The sequence below is a fragment of the Acytostelium subglobosum genome, assembly GCF_000787575.1.
Source record: "Acytostelium subglobosum LB1 DNA, scaffold: scaffold11, whole genome shotgun sequence".
Taxonomy (NCBI): Eukaryota; Evosea; class Eumycetozoa; order Acytosteliales; family Acytosteliaceae; genus Acytostelium; species Acytostelium subglobosum.
This window is the reverse complement of record NW_012236522.1, coordinates 29,934-52,116: the sequence shown is the minus strand read 5'-3', so window position 1 is coordinate 52,116 and position 22,183 is coordinate 29,934. Positions and strand designations below refer to the sequence as shown.

Here is a 22,183-nt window from a genome sequence, read left to right as displayed (position 1 = left end):
TCCCAAGTTCTATAAAAGTTGTGCTGTCATTCATCGTGATAACTCTTTGGAGTATCCAGCTTGTTGTCCATCTTACGATTGTGAGTCAAAAATGCAAGAAGAGGATTGATTGCCTTTTTTCTCTCTTGGTGTAGAGACAGCTTGTTGTCGGTGGAATTATAATAGAATAAAAATAAATAATAATTAATTTCAACTTAACATGTACCAGTAGACTGGAAAGTATTGAATTGTTTGTTGATTGATTTATTGATATTATTAATAGTAAATATAATGATAATGATATATTACTCTAGAAATAATAATACTACTATTTTGTTAATATTAATAATTATGAATAATAATGATTCAAAAGTTATATTTTTATAATTAAATTAGTTTGTCAGTACTCATAAATCTAGGATTAGTTAGTTCAAGAAAGGAGTGTTTGGTTAGTATAGATAATAATGATGGAGAATATTTTATTCAGGGGTGTACTGGACCCGAATACTATCCTGGATGTCGAGTCATTCCTGGAGATGACACATAAGATTTTCCTGAATGTTGTCCCACATACTGGTGTTATTAATAGACTAAAACAATATAGAGCTCTTAATAGTAGAATGATCCTGCTAAGTCTGGTTTTCAACCAATCAATCTTTGTTGTATTTTGGAAATAAAAAACAATGTTCTTGAAGAATGGACAATTATCAAACCACCTAATTAACAAGAACTCGATTTTTCAAAGAAATGTGGATTTTTTTCATTCTGCAGCTTAATCAGACTCACATTTATCAAGATCGATTATGAGGCAAACATTATTACCAAAACAGAAAGCATAAATACTTAATATATATATATACATACAATTACATTATCATCAACATACATACATACATACATTCATGGAGGACAAAACAGGATCATTCTTCTACTTTTACAAGCTCTGTGTTGCTTTGGAGCATGAGTCTACACATTCAGGCAAATCAAAGTTGATTGCCAAGTTCGTAGATCAGTTCGAGTATGTTATGTTATCTGATGAGCCTGTTGTTGGAAGGCTTAGTCGTTTGTTTGACCATCATGTGTGGATTACTGACTGATCATTACTGAATATCTATAGGGGTGACCTATATCTATTGGCCAAACTACTTTTGGTCAAAGAGGATAAGCGTGTCTTTAGGATTGGAGACAAGCAAATGATAAAGATCCTCGCAGAGGTATGGTCAGCAGACCTTGATGATATGATTGCTGATCTTGACCATGGTGATGTCACTCAAACAGGTTACAAAGTACGATCCTACACTTATTCAATCAATCATTCAATCAATCAAGTTTACTAACCTTAAGGTTTCAAACATCACATCAATCAACATAGTATTATAAAGAACAGAACAATGTACCAACCAAGTCAATATTGACTTTGGGACAGGTGGATGCATTCTTGGACAAACTGACAACGGTGTCCAAGTTTGATGATCAAGTAGCAGTTATATCAAAGTTCATCAAGCGTTGTACACCTCACGATTGGCGCACAGTGCATCGTATCATCGACTCTGACCTCAAGACAAACCTGGGCGCAAAGTTCTTCTTTGATGGCCTGCATCCACAGGCCATGGACGCCTATCGTCAGGCCAACAATCTAAAGGCAGTGATCGACACGATCAGGAACAAGGGCTTTGAGAAGAACAACAAGGCAGGTGACAAGCTAAAGACCGGATCGCTCGACATTAGTGTGTCGCTGATGACGCCAATCAAACCAATGTTGCCCAAGGCAATCAAGAGTGTTGATGGCGTAATCAAGGCCTGCAGTGAGCTGTTCTTTGCCGAGATCAAGTATGATGGCGAGCGTATCCAGCTGCACAAGGACGGCAAAGGCTACAAGTGCTACAGTCGTAACCCTCAAGCCCGTACAGTCATGGAAGGTGGAGCAAGTGTTGCCCTACATCCCAAAGTCGACCAACGCCAACAGCATCATCCTGGACGGTGAGATCCTTCTGATGGACACCACTACGTCCAAGCCATTGCCATTCGGTACTCTTGGCATCCACAAGAAGAAGGGCTTCACCGATGCCACCGTGTGTGTGTTCCTCTTTGACATCCTATACCTCAACGGCAAGTCGCTGCTGCATCTGCCACTCAAGACGCGTCGAGAGATCCTCGAGAAGAACGTCAACATCGTGCAGCACAGAATCGAGCTGTCCGAGGTCACCCACATTGCTGGCCAGAAGGACAAGAGTGTGCTGTCCGCATTGCTCAACAGGACATTCCAGGAGAAGTTGGAGGGTCTGGTGATCAAGGATGCTGACAGCGTCTACGAGCCAGGCTGCAGACATTGGATCAAGGTCAAGAAGGACTACATCAGTGGCATGGCCGATACTGCTGATCTGTTGGCGCTGGGAGGATACTACGGAACGGGCACGAGTGGTGGATTGGTCACTGTGTTCCTGATGTGTACGTATGATGAGGAATCAAAGACATACAAGACCGTGTGCAAGGTCAGTGGTGGTCTGGACGACACGGCCATCGCCAAGCTACAGCCAATCGTCAACAAGACCATGACCAAGATATCAAAGGACGCGTCCAAGGTGCCTGCTTGGCTCGACTTCAACAGGGCCTATGCGCCAGATTTCATCGTGAATGATCCAAAGCAAGCTATGGTGTTTGAGATTGAGTCGGCTGAGCTGACCGGCACCAAACATCACACGTCTGGTTTCTCCATGCGTTTCCCAAGAATCATCAAGATCAGAAAGGACAAGGACTGGGAATCACACACCAAGTTTGAGGAGCTCAAGCATCTGGCCAAGGATGCCAAGATCGTTGCCATCCCTTCAGACGACGAAGATGAGCCAGCTGTCAAGGGCAAGACATCGTCCAAGGCTGCCACAACAGGTCCAACAACAAAGAAGGCAAAGACCACAACATCAACTACATCAACAACATCAACCACATCGACTACATCAACTACATCAAGTACAAACAGTCCCAAGTTGACAGGCAAGGTGAACTACATCAAGGGCGACATCACAGACCCATTCAACAAGGATGAGAGCACTAGCACAATGATCATCAACTATACGGACGACAGTGGCAAGTGGAGGAACTCTGGCATACCAGGCGCAATCGCCGGCAAGTGGAAGATTGTCGAGGAGGAGTTTGCCAAGTCGGTGTTGCCATTGGGCGAGATACGCACGACCAAGGTGGACAATGGCGACAAGAAGATATATGTCTGCAACATGTCGTGCATCATGTCGCCAACAAAGAAGGGCGAGAGCTACATGTTCTCGCTGACTGACTTCACAGAGGCTCTAGTCGCGGCCCAATCCATTTGCAAGCACAAGAAGATCGAGTCGGTTCATGCAATCAAACCCAACTTCCCAGGCATCAAATGGACCGACCTGGAGGAGCTCTACGTCTCCAAGCTGCACGAGAAGGGTACCAAAGTGTTTGTACATTCAAACGACAACTCACCCGTTGTCAGTAGCTCAGCGCCATCGTCGTCGACCAAAGCTGGCAAGGCATCGGATGGTGCCAGCACCAAGACAAGCTCGAAGCGACCACTCGAGGACAGCAATGATAATGGCGAAGAAGCCATCCCACTCAATCCAATCTTTGCCAATGTCAACTGTGTGTTTGCGAGCAACCTGCCAGTGGACCAGGTCAAGAAGTGGAAGAACATCATCATATCATTTGGCGGCAAGGTGGCCACGAGCTGGAAGGCGTACGGCGCTGGCCAGACCACTCATTTGATATGCGATGCGCCATGCGATCTGTCGACACACGTCGATCGTCTGGGCGGCCTCATTGTCAAGTCGGACTGGATCGAGGACTGCTTCCAAGAGGACCACATCATGGACGAGGCCGAGTATCTCTTCCACGACAGCACCAATCCAGACTACAGCCAGGACCATGGCGATATCATGCATGATGATGGTGATGATACTGATGGCACCAACAGTGCCACTGGAAAGAAGGCCACAACAACCAAGGTGAACTTGTCCAACATGTTCTCAGAGTGTGTATTATACATGCATCCACAGACAGTCAATGACATGGAGACTTTGAAGAGATACATTGTGGCATTCAATGGTGATGTGACCGACACGATCACACCATCCACCACACACATCATCACATCCGAGTCCAAGAAAGAGTTCATACGTCTTCTCCAAAAAGAGAATGCCAAAGCAGTCGTAATCGATCCACTCTGGATATGGGATTCAATCAACAGCAATGGAAAGAAAGCATTGGATATCAATGAGTACCAAAAGGTATCAATCTCAGCAAAGTAATAATAAGTAATAAATATGTATATTTAAAATTAACACATTGATTGATTGATTGGAATGATTCCAACATTACCATTTTTGATCAACTTCATTCAAAGGAAGTTCAAATTTTTGAATCACCCACTTTTTTTGTTGGGTGGCCGATAGCATCCAATAAATAAATTAAAATTGACACAAACACCACACTACGAATAAACACACTGACAAACCCACAGGCGACACACTCCTTTCATCTCTATTCTCACTCACGCTCACTAACTTGCGCTCCAAACACACACCTCTTTGAACAACAAACACGAGCACGAACGCATACTGAATGATACCTGACCAGAGGTGAAGATACAAACATCTATCTCAGCAAGCAAGCAAGCAAACAAACAATAACTACAAAACTATAATAATAATATAGTTCAATTGTTCAACTTATTCATTCACTCATTCTACTCATTCATTCCACTTCAATCTACTCTTTGGAAGACATTCCTGTCATCAACAGCAGCAACAACACCAAAAACATCAGCAACAGTAGTAGCAGGGGTTGACCAAACGCAGCAGCAGCAGTAGCAATATAACAACTCTTCATTATATACAGATAATCGAATTACTCAAGCGAGAACACATATACACATACAATGTCAGAGGGAGCTTTGGAATGGAAGTTTAGTCAGATGTTTGGGAATAGGAATCCCGCTGAAGATGTATCAGATGGTATGTTATTCAATCAATCATCATGAGAGCATGCTGCACATTGTACTTACTCGAATGAACGAACGAATGAACGAATGAACGAACGAATAAATGAATGAAACAGGTGATATAGTGTCTGCGATTGAGTTTGATCATACTGGAGACTACATTGCAGCGGGTGATAGGAGTGGAAGAGTGGTGTTGTTTGAGCGTGTACATGGATCAGATAGCGATGACAACTATGATGATGAGGAGCAACAACAACAACAGCAACAACAACAGTCAAGCCGATGTGAATACAAGTTCTACTGCGAGTTTCAAAGCCATCAGCCAGAGTTTGACTACCTAAAGAGTTTAGAGATCGAGGAGAAGATCAACAAGATCAAATGGTATCCAAAGCAACTCGATGCTCACTTCCTTCTAACAACCAATGGTATGTTATGTTCATTGATTGAATGAGTATGATTGATTGACTGACGATGTACATTACACAATCAACAGACAAGACTATTAAGCTTTGGAAGGTATATGAGAAGAAAGTGAAGCAACTGTCATCGACAACATTGTCAAATGGTAGTGGCAGTGGCAACAATCATATAAGTATACAGAACAATAATGGAAGCAGTAACAGTAATAGTATAGATAGTATGACCGATGATAATAATAACAATAGTATATTTAAGGTAAGGATGACAAGTGATCAATCAATCAATAAATCAATCACATGACACTCACTCACTCAAACATACTCAATCAAACGAATGAATGAATAGATACCTCGCTTGACGACCACGCGAGAAACAACAGCCTTTCCAAAGAAGGTGTATGCCAATGCACATGCCTATCATATCAACTCGATATCACTAAACTCGGACGGAGAGACGTACATCTCATCGGACGACCTCCGCATCCACTTGTGGAACCTAAACAACAACCACGAGTGCTTCAACGTAGTGGACATCAAGCCGACCAACATGGAGGACCTGACCGAGGTGATCACCAGCGCCGAGTTCCACCCGACATCGTGTAATATATTTATGTACAGTTCAAGCAAGGGTACGATCAAGCTGGGAGACCTGCGATCGTCGGCGCTGTGCGACCAGCACAGCAAGGTGTTCGAGGAGCCCGACGACCCCTCAACCAAGTCGTTCTTCTCCGAGATCATTTCCTCCATTTCCGACATCAAGTTCAGCCGAGACGGCCGCTACATTTTGTCGCGCGACTACTTGACGCTCAAGCTGTGGGACATCAACATGGAGAGCCGTCCGCTCAAGTCCATCCAGATACACGACTATCTTCGTCCGAGACTGTGCGACCTCTACGAGAACGACTGCATCTTTGACAAGTTTGAGTGTGCCATCAACCACGACGGCTCGCAGATGTTGACAGGCTCCTATAACAACTTCTTCCACATCTATGAGCGCGACTCTAAACAAGACGTCTTCATGGAGGCATCCAGGAATGCCTACAGGCCAAGGACCAGATCAATGGCAGGTATGTAGTATTCTTCATTCATTCATTCAATCATTCAATCAAACTGACACTTTGCCTGTCACATTAGACCTATCACTGGACTTCACAAAGAAAGCATTGCATGTCTCATGGCATCCAACTGAGAACCTCATAGCATTGGGCACAAGCAATTCAATGTATCTCTTCTCAGCAACGAACTAAGTCCTCTCCTCATTCAATCACAACTATACACAACAAAACATAACAACTACAACTTATACTGTTCATTCATTCACGATCAATCAACAACACTGGCTCTCTTTGCCCTGCTCCTAATCCTATCCTATCCTATCCTCCCCTCTTTGCCAACACCAACCAATCAACAACAACAAGTTGGCAACTTCCTCCCTATCCCTCTCCCTCTCCCTCTCCTATCCCCTCCCTCTCAACCAAGATCCAAAGAAGAAGACATTTCATTCATCACAAGGTTGTCCCAATCCAATCCAATCCCAACAAACTAACAGAGACAGACATTCGAATGTATTTATCTACATTTATAAATGATATATTTCATAACTATACATGATGATGATTAGTCAATCAATCAATCGATCGATCAGAATGAATCCAGGTCACTAGAATCCATCGTATCCCAACTCCAGCTTCATCTTCTCGAATTGGACTAAATTGTTGGATAGGAAAACAACGTGTTAGACAATGAATGATTGATGGTTGGTTGAATGGAAGATGATGGACTTACTCTCTAATTGCTCTTGCAGACCTCCCATCTCGTGCGAGCACACTTTGGAATGGACAGTTAGACATCTCTTCAATATTTGAACTTGAGTGTGGAGGGCAGCACGGAGACGCTCGACGGCCTCCACCTTGTCCTTGTTGTCAGTGATGTAGGCCGCTGTGAAGAATACCTTCTTGTACATATTCACGCCACCATTGACAGCGGCATCGATCACACCCTTGAGCACCATGGTGAAAGCACTCAGATTGATATCTTTGCCATGTCCATGCTTGGTGCTCATCTCTTGCAACTCGCTGTTCTTGGCTATCACACTATTGATGGCGTTCTCGATGGGCGACACGGTCTGCTCGTGCTTCCTCTTAATCTCTGATCGCTTGTGGATTGTTGGGAACGTGTCCTGGACCTCGTAGTAATAGTTGGTGATCCACAATTCGCCAAACTCATTCGCTGCGACAGACATGCTGGACGATGACGGAGACGCCTTCTTCTTGGTTGGCTTGGAGTAGACGAACGTTTCGATATTGTTGTACAAATGATGCTTCTGGATGGTCACCGGGACGGACTTGCGCGAGGCGGGCGGTGCCTTGAGAAGCTTCTCCTCCTTAGGTGCGGGCTTCACGGAGAAGATCTGCAAGTATTGATCGGTCGAGTTGAGGACATACTCTGGCGGGGCCTCAGTGTAGGGCAGTATGTTGGCGTTTGGATGCTTGGAATGAATCCTCTTGACAAACTCTGACATTCTCTCCACTTCCAGACCCTTGTAAATGAACTCCTTGCCTCTGATCGACTCGTCGAATCCACTTCCATAATAGGCAACACGGAAGTACTCGGCAAAGAACCTATCGACACCAATGATCTTCCTGTAGAATGTGGATTCTTGCTGCAGGACATCGGCCAACTTTTGGTAATCAAACATCACTTCCTCGTATTGAATGATGAGCTGCTTCATCAGTGAGATGGCTCTCTCCCACGCCTTGCCCTTGTCAAAGTACTCAATTGCTTGTTTGAACAATCGTTCCTTGCGTTCTCTCTCTGATTGTGCTGGGTAGCCATCAATGTATGGCAACTCTTCGAGTAGGTTGTCCGACCATTGGAGCAGCTCGGCATGCAGCAGAAGGGTGTTTCCAGCCTCAACATAGTTCAAGTTGGTCAAATGTTGATTGCACAGTAGATGAGAGTACTTGATATAGGTGTCCTGGCGATCAGTTTGTTTCAGATATGTCATCAACTGAATTGCCGCCACAGTCCTATCATCCTCATACTCTGGCTTGTCAGGAAGTGTCCTCAATGCACAAAGTAGCTCCAAGAACTAAATAAATAATTGATTGATTAGTATTGGATTGTTTCCAAATGAGTTCAATAACATCCTTACCTTCTTCATGTCCCTTGTGAATATCAATCCAGGTTGTTTGATCAAGGCATCACCGTTTATCTTTGCTTCCAGACTATGATTGATTGAGTGATTTGGTTAGTATTTCCATCAAACCTGGAAATTGAACAATTTGTGTCCATTACTTACTTGGAAGTGAAGAACATCTTGAACTGCTCTTTGAATGTGTCTGATGTCTCTTGGTTGGTAATTTGATCGAGGGTGTTGATGGTCTCTGTCTCAACCTTCTTGAATGATCGGAAGTCACGGTACTCGCATCTCAGCAACTCGTAGTAGAGGTTGATACCAAGTTGTTTCAACTTGTCCTGGTTGATCATCATCAATTCAATGAATTGACCAATGACCACTGGTAGAAGTTGAATCTGATGCTTATCCAAATGCTTCCAGACCTTCTCCACAGTTGGTATCAAGTCATTCCTCATATCACCATACTTTTGTCTTGTAGTCAATTGTTTGGCCTCTGAAAAGTTCTCCAGAGCGAGTGATTGGACCTTGAGATAACTGTTGATCAAAGTGAAGAATGATGCCCATATCTCACTCTTCCTGTCATCCCATGGCACTACATTGAACTTCAGCAAATGATCACTAATCTGAATGATCACCTTCTTGATAGTTGAGTATTGGAACATGTTCAATGTGAACCAGCTGGCGGGATAGGTGAATGATGGAGCCAGGATCATGTCCAGGACAATGAGCAACTCATGTATCTTGTCCCACTTGGCGGTCTGGTCTGGCGGTGTGTTGACGTAGCGGTCGAACTGATCGGAGCGAAGGAGATGTAAGAGACTTAGTAGGTTGTGTACCATGTCCAGACGAGACACATCATATTGATGACATGATCTGATCGATTGAAGTATACATGGGATGATGTCTACCAGTTCCATGAGCAAGTTGGCATCCTTCAGTCGTGATTGAATAGTGTCGATCAGGGCCGAGATGATCTCTGCCTGCTTCTTAACATCCTCCAATGTGATGAATGTTGAAGTCATGTGTTGACGCAGTTGCTCTTTGATTGTGACCAGCAAGGGATCACGCGACTCGCGATGTAGGAACAACTCCCCTTCGACCAGACGTAGCATCACATTCATCTTCTCCATGTTGAGAAGTCGCAACGACTCGTCGAAGCGCACACTGTTAATGAAGTCAATGGCAATGCTAGCGCGCTCACTGATTGAGAACAACTGGCCGAGGTCGGTGAACAGGGATGAGAAGATGCGCAGGGCAAACGTCTGTGCGCCAATGTACTCGCGCTCAGTACGCTTCATAAGTGCTGAGAGGGCAAAGAACACGCCAGTCAGCTCAGTCTTGAATGCTGTGTTTAGTCCATCGGGATGTGTGCGGTCGTAGTTCACTTTGCTAGTGACAATGAACTTGATGATATACTCCATAGACTTGAGTGATGAGATGATGGTCTTGAGATTGTTGGAGTCGGCCAGGATGCGCTTTAGACTGACAACAAGCTGATTGTGGACAACACTCGAGGTGAAGTGTTTCTCGACATACTTGTCCAACACCTGACGGAAGTTGGTATACTTGGATGTCTTCTCATCGACAAGTAGACCAATGATAGAAGTTATAACATTGAATACTTGATCAGGGTTCTGGACTCGTCTGGCCTCAAGAATTGCAAATAATGCCTTGAATGTCTCCTCCATAAACTTGATGATCTCAAACTGATCAACAAAGGTGAATCTATTCAATACCTCTGACAAGTCTCCACTGGATTGATCCCATCTTAGAAGTGACAATAAAGATACTTTTGGGGTGGAGGTGGAATGTTTCCGGTGGGGTCAGTATGATTGATTGGTTGATTGTTTGATTGGTTGAGGGTTGAAGTAGAACTTACAGTTTTGGGTGCAGACTGTGGAGCACAGTTGCACTTTAATCTTGGTAACTTCAGCTTTCCTCATTGAGTGGCTGAGTGTGGCCTGGTCCTTGATCGATGCCATGAACTCCTCTGTAGTCTTGGCAGGCTTATAGGTGACCAAACTATGTAGCTTGTTCTCAACAACTGTTCCATCAACATTGGTTAACTTCAAGTATGATATGGCATATGGCGCTCTTTCCTTGACTTTTAAATTGTGATCAAAAGATGATGATGTTAGTGTTTGGGCAAATCTATGAATTGACAAAGTTGAGTTGACTTACGCTCAGATGTTGTACAATGACGAATGGACATAACTAGATAGACCTGGTCTAGGATTGCAAGGGGTACGTTGACTCGGATGGTCTCAGACCAATGAGGTTGGTTGGAGTGATAGTAGATCATAGACTTGTACTCACTCACTGGTTTGTCTCCTGTATATAGACAATCTTTCACGAGATCACCATTCTCTAGTCTGGCTTGGATGACCACCTCTACATTCTTGGCACTTGTCTTTCTATCTTGAGAGTACTCTCCACACTCCAAAGTGATATACATATCATTCCTCGTGTCACCGGGATACACGATCTCTGGGAATCCGAGCTTGTTGGTCTTGGGAACGTCCTTGAGAACTGGATTGTCTCGTACAACATGTTTGAGACGCCCTGGGAGAAGGGCTATTCCAACACATATACCCTTAGCCTTGGGTACTTGTGACAAACTCGATCCTCCCTTGATGATGTGCTCGTGGAGTGTTGAGAATGATGACTCTTGGCTTGCGGTGTAAATGGGCATGGTATGCTCTAGTTCCTTGGCATAGGCTACATTGTCCTCGATCTTCAACACGGCACAACCAAATGGTCTTCGGTAGCTCAGTGCACCAGCCTTCTTGTTCGAGTCGGTGAGCATGCGTCCTCGACGAATCAATCTACATACTAGATACAACTCCTGTTGCAACTCCTTTCTGCTGATGTCCACAAACAAAGTGGACAACTTGCCAATCATCTCGACATTGTGTGGCATGCCCTGGGCGGTCAGACCGACTTGGAACTCCTCGGTGATGAACTTGGACTCGGACTTGCTGTAGAGGGAGAAGTATAACTCGGTAGGCTCACCCACTGAGCACATGAATATCTTGAGATCCAAGAAAATATGATGCGGCTGCTGTTGATGAGCCAGTTGTTGTTGGAGTAGGGCACTTGTGGCTGGCTGGCTGGAAGCGTCGGAGGAACCCTCGCGTTTATGAATGAGTATAGACTTGCGTAGGACGGCAGCGGCATTCTTGAATTGTTGATTTACCACTGTCTTGCGTGGGGGCGGAGGTGAACCATGAGGACCCAAAGATGCGGGGAGTGGATCAAACTTGAGACTGGCGCCCACTGATGCAGCAGTCGATGCAGCAACCGACCTGGAGGCATCTACATTTTTGTGAAGTTGGTAAAGTTGGATAACCCCTGTGTTTGACTCTGTGGCGGGCTCGCCAGTAGGTGTGCGGACAACAATGTCCAAGCCCATCAGTCGTCTGCCCTCCTCAATCCTTGCGATTGCTTTGGTCTTTGCTTGCTCTTTCTCTTCCAATGTCGATGTTGATGATATTATAGTGGCATGTAGTTCTATTAAATTATTTAAACATTCCTTCATCAATCTATATTCTGATTGTTGTCTCTCTTGATAATATTCTAGCATAAGTGATCCCCATTCACGAATGACTTGTCCTATCTCTTTGGATAATATATCCATTTTAGTTGAATCGACACTCTCCACTACTTCCTCAACTTGTTTAAATGATATATTATTAACTGGTATTATTCCAACATCCATTTTAAAAAAAATAATTATAATAATATTACAAAATAATAAATAGAATATATATAAATATAAATATGTATAAGTACAAGTATAATGATGATAGAGATTGATTGATTGATGGTATGTATTGATATGGATAATAGTGGTTTCGTGGGCTTGAGGCTTTGGGCCTTGGTGTGTTTGGATGTGGGTGGAGATGGAAATAGGCAGGTAGAGATATAGTTTAGATTGATTGATTGATATTGATTGATGACGGTAGAGATGGATAGACGTGGGTACCGTGCACCATCTAGGGGGCATAATTGTGAAATTTAGAAACTATGTAAGTTGATTGGACATTCGGTTGGAGATCAAAAAAACTATAAAAATCATTTTGTCCAATCAATTTCGAGATTTCTTTTTGGAATGATCGCGTCCACAAGGTTTGTTCCAACGTGCCCACCATCCTTCCTTGATGGATTAGTTTAGTTCCGACGGCTGGGTAAACATTTGACATATGATATATGACATGATCATCATTGTTGACGTGACGTGTATGTGATGTGTTGTGTATCACCATGAACCTGGATGAATGCTATGCTATGGTATGGTATGCATGCTATTGACCAACCCTAACTTGTATTTACATATAATAGGAGAGCGTGGCAACCTTCCTAGATCCACCGTCACCAAACTCCTCATTCCATTTCTTGAGCTCAGACGTTGTTTGAGAGCTTTCACTCACACTTGGTCCAACAGATTTGAGTGCCTTGTCAAAGTCCGCCATCGTAATCGGTCTCAATTGTACGGTTGACGATGATGAAGATGATGTTGTTGTCGTCGTAGTCGTTATCGTTGTATCTTCCTTGTTAGCTCCATCAATTGCCAATGATGCCTGAATTGATTGAATGATTGATTGAGTGAGTAAGATTGATTGATTGATCGAGCGAGTGATTGAGTGAGCGTGTATTCTTACCTGTTCCTTCTCATTCTTTAACAACTCTCTGATTGGAATGTAGGCGGCTGCTACAGCAAGGTTCTTCAAGTCACTGCCAGAGTATCCATCAGTCTTCTTGGCAATTTCCTTCAAGTCTATATCCTTATCCATCACCTCCTTGGCCATTATCTTTTGTTTGATTGATTGGTGGATTGATGGATGTTAGTTAAATGATTATTCATTCATTGATTCGTACGATATACATACGATCTCCAATATCTTGAATCTGTTCTCCTCGTCGGGCAGATCGACCATCAGCTTTCTGGACATTCTTCTTAGGACTGCCTCGTCAATGTCGAATGGTCGGTTGGTAGCGGCCAGCACTAGTACTCGTTCGCCATCCTTGGTCTTTAGTCCATCCCACAATGCCATGAACTCATTCTTTATCTTCCTCATTGCCTCATGCTCCTGGCCTTGACTCCTCCTTCCAAGCATGGCATCCACCTCATCAATAAATATAACAGTTGGCGCTAACTTGCTAGCCAATGTGAACAATGCCTTCACATGCTTCTCGCACTCTCCAAACCATTTGCTACCAATTGTTGACATTGATATATCTATGTTTAATCAATTGATTGATTGAGTGAGTAAGGGTGAGTGAGAGAGCGAGTGATTGAGGAAGGATGGGTACTTACTGATGAAGTTTGCTCCGGACTCTGTTGCCACGGCCTTTGCAAGCATTGTCTTACCAGTGCCAGGTGGGCCAAACAATAGAATACCTTTGCACGGCTTGGCAAGGTTACCTCGTGCGAACAACTCGGGACGCTGTAGGGGCAGCATGACCAACTCCTTGAGCACCTCCTTGACTGAGGTCAACGCGCCAATGTCCTCAAACCTAATGGAGACATCAGATGGCGGGATAACCTCGCTGAGTATCTTTTTCTCGTACTCGTCGGTCTCGACATCCTTCAGACTCGGACTCTTGCCCACGTTCTCCAATGTCCTGCTCATGTTGATGCAGTGCTCGATGGACTTGAGCGAGAGGACCAGTTTGTCCGTGCCGAGGTTGATGTTGGGATTGGCCTGCAGCTGATGTGTGATAGCCCAGCCAACGATCTGCTCGAGTGCCTGCGCAGAGTACACCTGCTTCTTGAACATTGGCGAGTCCAGACTCTCGGCGACCACATCACACTTGGCCAAGAGCTTCCTGATGATGTGCGCGTTGGCATCGAACTTCAACTGGCTGGCATCCCTTTCCATCTGCTCCTTCCACTGCTCGGACAACTTCTTGTCCGTGGGCACCTGTATCGCCACCTTGTTGGGGAAGAGCATCTGGATGCTCTTCTGTCTGATCTGTGACATTGCCTCGCGTCGTCGCTCCTCTGGGTCGAGGCTCAAGTCTGCCCCACCAAACATCGAGCTGCCAAGCTGCAGATCCAGCAGCAACTTGGAGGACTTTAACGATTCGGGAAGGAATGATGAGAACTTGGCAGACTGATCCTTCTTGCTTGATGGCTGCACTGCATTGCTACAGATCAACAACACCGGTGACTCTGGCTTTATCAATTTGGCAATCTCCTTCCTTGCATAACTGTATCGCTCATGGCTGTGCAACAGTCCAGTCTCTGGACCCTTGATATGTATGATCACAGGGTTGCTCAAGCTCTGTATATATTCAAGTAACTTGGACCTAAAGTGATTGAGTATGTGAGTGAGTGAGTGAGGCGAGTGAGTTGATTGATTGATTGAGTGGCATACGTGTAAAAGGCGTCATAAGGAGAGTCTGGATCAACCTCGGGAATGGGTGTTAAAGAGTCGTGGAATTGATGTTTGATCTTGGCTCGAATCTCATCAATCCTTTGCATCTGTGATCTGTGTGCTGCACCGATTGGTCCATAGAGGCCAGCTGACCAATCAGTCATTGATCCATTGGCACTCTGATCCTTCTCCTGACCGCCAGTTGTCATTGATGTATCTTGTCCTTGACCATGTGATGTCTGTGTTGTTGTTGATGTTGATGTAGTCGATGTCGCAGTTGTAATCACTGTGTTGGATGCTGGTGCCTTGTCTTTGATCAATGCAACGACATGTTTCTTGAAGTCTGTGAATGATGATGCATCCATCACATGGATGTAAGCTTGGAAGTGTTTGGCCATTGCCTTGACCAATGTCTCTTGCATGATCTCAGTGCCAGGTGGGCCCTCCAACAGCATGCCCCTATTCAGTGTGGTCAATGTCTGTGAGAACTTGTTGAGCTCAGGTCTCCTCAAGAACAAGTGACCTGAATTGACGAGTATCTGCTTGGATTCACTCCTGTTTGTGATTGATTGGATGAGTAAGTACGCGAGTGATCGAGTGCCAGCGTCAATGAACATACGAGAGATAGTAAGGGAAGTCGTCAAGGGACTCAGACAGTGTGTCCCAGTGCACGAGTGATGCCTTGAAGAGTTGATTGACGGCATCTTTGTCCAGACTGTTCAGTGATGCAACGACATCGGTGATCTTCTGTTGCTGAAGGACATCTTGTTTTCCCAATGCTGCCGCTGGCGCATGCTTTTGAGATGCGGTGGCTGCTCCAGGCATTGGCATACCCCAGGCGCCAGTGATGCTAGTGTCGGGTGCGACTGGCACGTCTGGTGTCCTCATACTTCTCCTGGCCGCGGCCCAATCTCTATACAAATGAACGGTGGACACACGTCTTCCATGACCTTTCTCTAATGACAACTCTGGAGCACCAGGTGATGGTGGGTCGACAATCGTTAATGTAGTTGCTGTCGCTGTTGTCGATGTTGCTGCTGCTGCCGCCGCTGCCGCTGCTGCTGCTGCTGCTGCTGCTGCTGCTGCATTCTTTGTGTCTTGTATAACCTGCAGCAGGAGATTCATATCATAGCCATTGTAGAACTTCAGTTTCTGTGATGCAATGACGATGGTCAGATAGTGTTTGATTGATTGATTGAGTTAGTGTGATACACATACCATCTCCTTGATGTCGATCTCATCTCTTGAGAAGAGTGAGATGATGTCACCCTTGTTGCCATTCTTTCCATTGACCTTTATATGTCTAGACTTGAGAATGAACATTGTTCCACCTCCAATATTGCTCTGATGATGATTGATTGAGTTAGATTGATTTTGATTGACACTGATTGATTGATTGAATGAATGAATGACTTACAATCTTGGCAATATGTGGCAAGTGATCAAAGATGGCAAAGGATGTCATTGGTCCTCCGATGAGGATGTCTTGGTGTGACAGCTTGATTGGTTCGTCCTTGGGTGAGGCATCACGCATGACCAGACAACCCCAAGTGAATAGCATTGATGACAGTGCAGTCTTACCTCCACTGTTGTTGCTATTGATGTTGCTGCTATTACTTCTACTTGTACTTGTTATGCTTGAACCTATGCTTGTGCCTGTGCCGCTTCCACTTGCTAATGATGAGCCAGTGATACTGCTGTCCTCACGAGAACGACGAGGCTTCTTTAGAGGTCTCGATCCAGATACAGATCCAGACGTAGTGGATGTTGTCAGAGTTGATAGGATGGCATCGTCATCATCATCGTTGAGTACAATGCTGTTGTTGTTGTTGTCATGATCAGCAGTATCTATTGTTCGTTTCAAAGAAGACAACAACTTGTTTGATTGTTTGTGCTCGGACGTCATATCAGTGTCGGGGGTGTCGACGATGATGTTTGAAGTAGGTGTTGGACAAGCATCAGATGTATCCTGTGGAGGAGTTGGAGATGACAATGTGGATGCAGTGGACGATGCATTGGTAGTCGTTGTCGTTGTTGTAGACGTTGCTGCAGTCACATCGTCTACAACCTTTGACTGTGACTCTGATTGTGATTGAGTCTGAGTCTGAGTATGTGACTGTTCAGAATCATTATTATCCATTTCAGAATATATATTAGATTGAGTAAGTATTATTTGTTTATATGTTTAACTGAATGAATGAAATGAATGAATGTTCAAAGAGGTGCCTCAATTCAATCAACTCCCAATGGTGGTGATGGTTTGATTGTTTTGGGAAGTAAGTTCTTGAACAAACTCACTTTTATCATTATTGATTGATCAGTTCCCTCATGTCAAATGGGTTCCTGAGCCTTATCAAGGGACTGATGATATTTAACTATGTCTCCAAAGCATGGTAAGTGTGGTCATCAACAACAAACTTAGGTTTGGATAAAGGTAGACGAAGTAAGACTCTTCAATTAGATGATTAACTGGTTATAAAACAGTTTGGAAAACAAGCAGAATCTTTTCAAAAGAGGTGTGTTTCTCACTTTCATGCTCCTATTCATTTGAACATCACTTTCACTCAAACATTGACGTACAACACAACATATATATACATACTTATACAACATATATACAGATATAAACAATGGCATCCAGATCATTCGAAGAAGATAAAAGATTCATTGAGAGGATTGACAAGGTCAGATACAGGATTAAGAAGGGCTTCGTACCTAATATGAATGTATGTTGACATTGATTGATTGATTGAATGAATGAATGACATAACTTACACTTACATGATGATGATGATGATGATGATGATATGTTAGGTTGATGGTATGATCTATGTCAATGATAGTATAAAGGATCTGGTGTTTGAAGAATTGGAACAACATTGTACACATGGCTCAAGTGGATTCTTGCCTGCGGTCAAACAGATTGCGAATGTGGCAAGTTTACCAGGCATTGTAGGTCATTCATTGGGCATGCCAGATATTCACAGTGGTTACGGATTCTCAATTGGTAATGTGGCCGCATTCGATACTGAAGATCCCAAGTCTATAGTGTCACCGGGTGGCGTCGGCTTTGATATCAACTGTGGCGTGCGTCTGCTGCGCACCAACCTGATGGAGAAGGACATCAATCCCATCAAGGAGTCACTGTGTCAATCATTGTTTGATCACATCCCCGTAGGAGTAGGCTCAAAGGGTGTCATCCCAATGGGTGCAAAGGCTTTGGATGCTGCGCTCGAGCTGGGGCTCGACTGGTCGTTGCGCGAAGGCTACGCCTGGGTCGAGGACAAGGAGCACTGCGAGGAGTACGGTCGCATGCTCAATGCTGACCCATCCAAGGTGACCGAGCGTGCAAAGAAGCGTGGTCTGCCCCAGCTGGGTACGCTGGGCGCCGGCAATCATTATCTCGAGGTGCAGGTCGTCGACGAGATCTTCAACCCATCCGCCGCCAAGAAGATGGGCGTGGACCGCGTTGGTCAGATTTGTATTATGATTCACAGTGGCAGTCGTGGACTTGGTCATCAGGTGGCGACAGACGCGCTCACAGGTATGGAGAAGGCAATGGCACGCGACAAGATTCACCTCAACGACAAGCAGCTGGCTTGTGCGCATATCAACTCCGAGGAGGGCAAGGATTACCTGGCGGGCATGGCTGCCGCCGCCAACTTTGCTTGGGTCAACAGACAGAGCATGACATTCTTGGCACGCCAGACCTTTGCCAAGGCATTCAACGCATCGCCCGACGATCTGGACATGCACGTCATCTACGACGTCTCGCACAACATTGCCAAATTTGAGGAGCACATGGTCAACGGTCGTCCCAAGAAGCTGCTGGTACACAGGAAGGGTGCCACGCGTGCCTTCCCGCCTCACCACCCGCTTATCCCTGTCGACTACCAGTTCACTGGCCAGCCGGTATTGATCGGTGGCACAATGGGCACGTCGAGCTACGTGCTCACTGGCACAGATATTGGCATGAGCGAGACGTTTGGAAGCACATGTCATGGAGCCGGTCGCTCAATCTCGCGAAACAAGTCACGCAATCAACTGTCATACCAAGACGTGTTGGGCAGCCTCAAGGACAAGGGCATCAGTATCAGAATAGCATCGCCCAAGCTTGTGATGGAGGAGGCACCTGAATCATACAAGGATGTAACACAGGTTATTGAGACATGTCACACCGCTGGCATCTCACAAAAGACCTTCAAGCTACGTCCTATTGCTGTAATTAAAGGATAACTTGTTCGATATTTATATTAATGCGGCCACTGGCTGGTGTGGTAATAGCGCATCCAGACGCTCAACCATGAGAGGGCACACAACAACTTCCTTAAACACTATATATCATATTTATTTATTCAACGAAGCTCTGATATCTCCTCATCAAGGATCTTTAACACTTTGTCTAGTATCATAAGGGACTCGACCTCTTCGGTGGAGGTCTGATGACAGGCGGCGCGCATCTCATCTTGGTGCTTGGCCAGAAGACGGTGGAGACTGGCCAACTCCTTCTCCAGCACGATGGGACTGGCCAGCTCGCCTGGCGGACAGTTGTCAACTGGTACCGTGGACAGTGTGTTGATGAAGGTCTTCATCGTGCCAATGTTGTCGGCCACAAACAAGTTCATATCCTTCATAAAGTCTTCTTTGTAATCACTAAACTCCACGAGATTGGCAAGGTTCTGCAATGACTTGGCAACGAGTATGAGTGTTCGAGTGGTCTTGATGTTGGGATGATCGAGTGTCAGACCGAATAGCTTGGGCGCCATGATGGCCGGGCACATCAGACGCAGGAATATGAAGCCTCCCACCGCAGTGTACTTGGTGATCTCATCTGAGGGATAGCGCAGTCGCACTTTGCTTTGGATCGCACTGAATATCTGACGCATTGGCTTTGGACAACGATCGATCGACGCGAATATTGCCCTGGACATCTCGCGAACATACTTGAGTAGTGTCTTGCCATTCTTCTTGACGTCCTCGCCTTTGGCCATCTTGGTGGGGTCGATCTCACATGATTTGTTGGCCTTTACAATCTTCTTGACGAGCGGGCCAACCGTGCCAGCAAGATACTTGAGGCCAATGAGCTTCATGTACAGGTCCAGACTCTTGGTAGCCAATGAGTTGCCGCGGAATATAATGTCTGGGTTGTCCGTTATCTCTATCTCCTTGTCGGTCAGACTGGTGATCAATGAGACACATCGATCACTCTTCTCAAACACTCTTATCAGGATGCTGGCCAGCTGCTCTCTATTGCTACTCGTGTTGCTAAGTATGTGTACCAGTGTCAATCGCTCATTCTGAAGCAGGCGAAGCAATGGCATGTATGATTGGAGTGGGAGGACCACCTCTTCAGAGTACTTGAGCTTTAGTCGCACATCGCCCAACTTATTCTCCGTTGACAATCTTGGATACAGTGTGACCCAAAGATCATTTGGTTTGTCAATATCAAGGTATGCAGCAGATATTGTACCAACACCAATTAGTACTGGCTCCTCTATGTTGGCACCTCCACTATCATGGTCGTTAACATGGCCATGGCCGTGCTGTGGGGAGTATGACAGAGATGAGTTGGATACTGATCTTGCCTTGGCCTGTCCAGAAGGTGTGAAATGGTCCGTTATGAATGTGCCAGATCTACTACGTGTTGGAATAACTGGTGGTGGTACTGTACTACTGCTGCTACTACTACTGCTACTGCTACCACTGCTGCTTCCAACTTGTTGATCTTGCTTTGATTCCATCCTCCATAATAACACATTGATTGTGTCTATCGCCTCTTTCAGTTCCACTCGCACACCATCTTTGGCCACACTATCCCAAGGCAAGTCAATCTGCTCAATCACAATATCTCCCTTCTTTGAGCGGACATTCCAATTAATGAATAATCCACTTCCAATCTCTCCTCTAATATGATTTGTACATATTGCTATTTGATTGATTGATCGGGTGAGTGAGTGATCGAATGATGGGTATGAGGGATATGGATGGGGAGGCCACATACCTTTCCAACTTAGATATCCAGGCATCGCTGCATCATGGATTGTAACTTGTTTGAGTGTAAGGTTGAGTTGAACTTGTGGCAACTTCTTTGATCCAGTCGGAGGTTGAATAGGATACCATAATTCTCTTTCCTTCTGATCGATCAATGTATTGATAGGTATAACTATCCTACCTATCTTCTCATCATTACTATACTTCTTCTCATCCATAACTGATATCAACAATTTATCAATGTCTGGATCCATCACCTCCCTGTTGTATGATACAATTAGTCAATCAACTCCACAACATCCATCCATTACTCCAACTTGGTGAACTTACAAATGGAACTCTTCACACCAGAATGGATTGAGCTTCTTGGGTATGGTTCGAGTACGTTGTCCATCTTTGCCAATGTGGACGATGCAGTATGGATCTGTGGTGTCCGAGAAGTTCATCAGGTTGGGCGATGATAGTTCGCTCAATATGTTATGTGCTAGTTTGAATGATTTGCCACTTCTGGCACTACTGTCCTTCTTCCTAAGTCTTCCATCTGGTAGTGATCTAGCCTCAAACACCTTTACACTTAGATAACAATCTCGTTGTGTTGGCCTTTCCAACTCTACATTCAATGATGATGATGATGTTGATGTATTCATTATTATGTTATGTATCTGATTGGTTGATGGATTGAATGAGTTAGGTAGTGTTTGATTGGATCATCCACCAAGAATACACCTACGACATAATATATAGATGATCAATCGGAGACAGAGATATATTGATTGATTGATTGATTAGTTGATTAGTTGATTGATTAATTGATAGAGTGTGATGCATGTCCAGTACATCAACAACAGTCATGTCATGTGATTGCAACAATCCGCATAGTGTTATGGATGAAACACACGCATCCCATTATCCACGTTTGTAGATGTCTTGATGTGGATTGATCAGACATCATGTGGTAGTGGTAGAGTGAGAGATAGAGATATACTCGACTCAATCATGTGACTGTCTTGAATGAATAAATAATAGTTTAATTGATTGATTCACTCACTCACACACTTGATCACTTTGTGGAGTGTGGTTGATGATGTGGACATACAACCTTGACCAATAATCCAAAAGATGAATGAATGAATCTATTACGATTGTGGAGGACAATGGTTTGATAGTATCAACGCATGTCATTAGGGGGAGACATGGAAGGACATTTGTCCAACCAGGTTGGGGAGTTCCATGCATTAATAATCTGATGTAGTCAGTCTTGGTCTGTAACTAACTGTTGTTTCCATCCAGCCAGGCT

General features: G+C 44.7%; 6 protein-coding genes across 6 annotated transcripts; 3 read left to right on the top strand and 3 right to left on the bottom strand.

Moving 5' to 3' along the window:
- Positions 1 to 4,894: 4,894 nt before the first annotated feature.
- SAMD00019534_058920 (hypothetical protein) lies at positions 4,895 to 6,623 on the top strand (the record flags this gene model as incomplete). Its single annotated transcript, XM_012898490.1, has 5 exons — positions 4,895 to 4,970; positions 5,074 to 5,382; positions 5,451 to 5,632; positions 5,723 to 6,443; positions 6,511 to 6,623. 5 exons carry the CDS (start codon positions 4,895 to 4,897, stop codon positions 6,621 to 6,623), a joined length of 1,401 nt encoding a protein of 466 aa, XP_012753944.1.
- A 413-nt stretch (positions 6,624 to 7,036) lies between these two features.
- Positions 7,037 to 11,927, bottom strand: SAMD00019534_058910 (hypothetical protein; the record flags this gene model as incomplete). Its single annotated transcript, XM_012898489.1, has 6 exons — positions 7,037 to 7,083; positions 7,162 to 8,467; positions 8,531 to 8,603; positions 8,678 to 10,304; positions 10,395 to 10,619; positions 10,697 to 11,927. 6 exons carry the CDS (start codon positions 11,925 to 11,927, stop codon positions 7,037 to 7,039), a joined length of 4,509 nt encoding a protein of 1,502 aa, XP_012753943.1.
- A 916-nt stretch (positions 11,928 to 12,843) lies between these two features.
- On the bottom strand, positions 12,844 to 16,801 carry SAMD00019534_058900 (hypothetical protein; the record flags this gene model as incomplete). The annotated part of the gene is made up of 8 exons (XM_012898488.1): positions 12,844 to 13,095; positions 13,177 to 13,326; positions 13,405 to 13,754; positions 13,833 to 14,827; positions 14,896 to 15,450; positions 15,515 to 16,047; positions 16,114 to 16,239; positions 16,313 to 16,801. 8 exons carry the CDS (start codon positions 16,799 to 16,801, stop codon positions 12,844 to 12,846), a joined length of 3,450 nt encoding a protein of 1,149 aa, XP_012753942.1.
- Positions 16,802 to 16,826: 25 nt separating this feature from the next.
- SAMD00019534_058890 (hypothetical protein) lies at positions 16,827 to 16,991 on the top strand (the record flags this gene model as incomplete). Its single annotated transcript, XM_012898487.1, has 1 exon — positions 16,827 to 16,991. The coding sequence occupies one exon, from the start codon at positions 16,827 to 16,829 to the stop codon at positions 16,989 to 16,991; it is 165 nt and encodes a 54-aa protein (XP_012753941.1).
- A 543-nt stretch (positions 16,992 to 17,534) lies between these two features.
- On the top strand, positions 17,535 to 19,131 carry SAMD00019534_058880 (hypothetical protein; the record flags this gene model as incomplete). The annotated part of the gene is made up of 2 exons (XM_012898486.1): positions 17,535 to 17,621; positions 17,710 to 19,131. Coding segments are annotated over 2 exons (1,509 nt in total), but the record flags the coding sequence as incomplete, so codon positions are not given.
- A 125-nt stretch (positions 19,132 to 19,256) lies between these two features.
- SAMD00019534_058870 (hypothetical protein) lies at positions 19,257 to 21,557 on the bottom strand (the record flags this gene model as incomplete). The annotated part of the gene is made up of 2 exons (XM_012898485.1): positions 19,257 to 21,147; positions 21,217 to 21,557. Coding segments are annotated over 2 exons (2,232 nt in total), but the record flags the coding sequence as incomplete, so codon positions are not given.
- Positions 21,558 to 22,183: the final 626 nt, after the last annotated feature.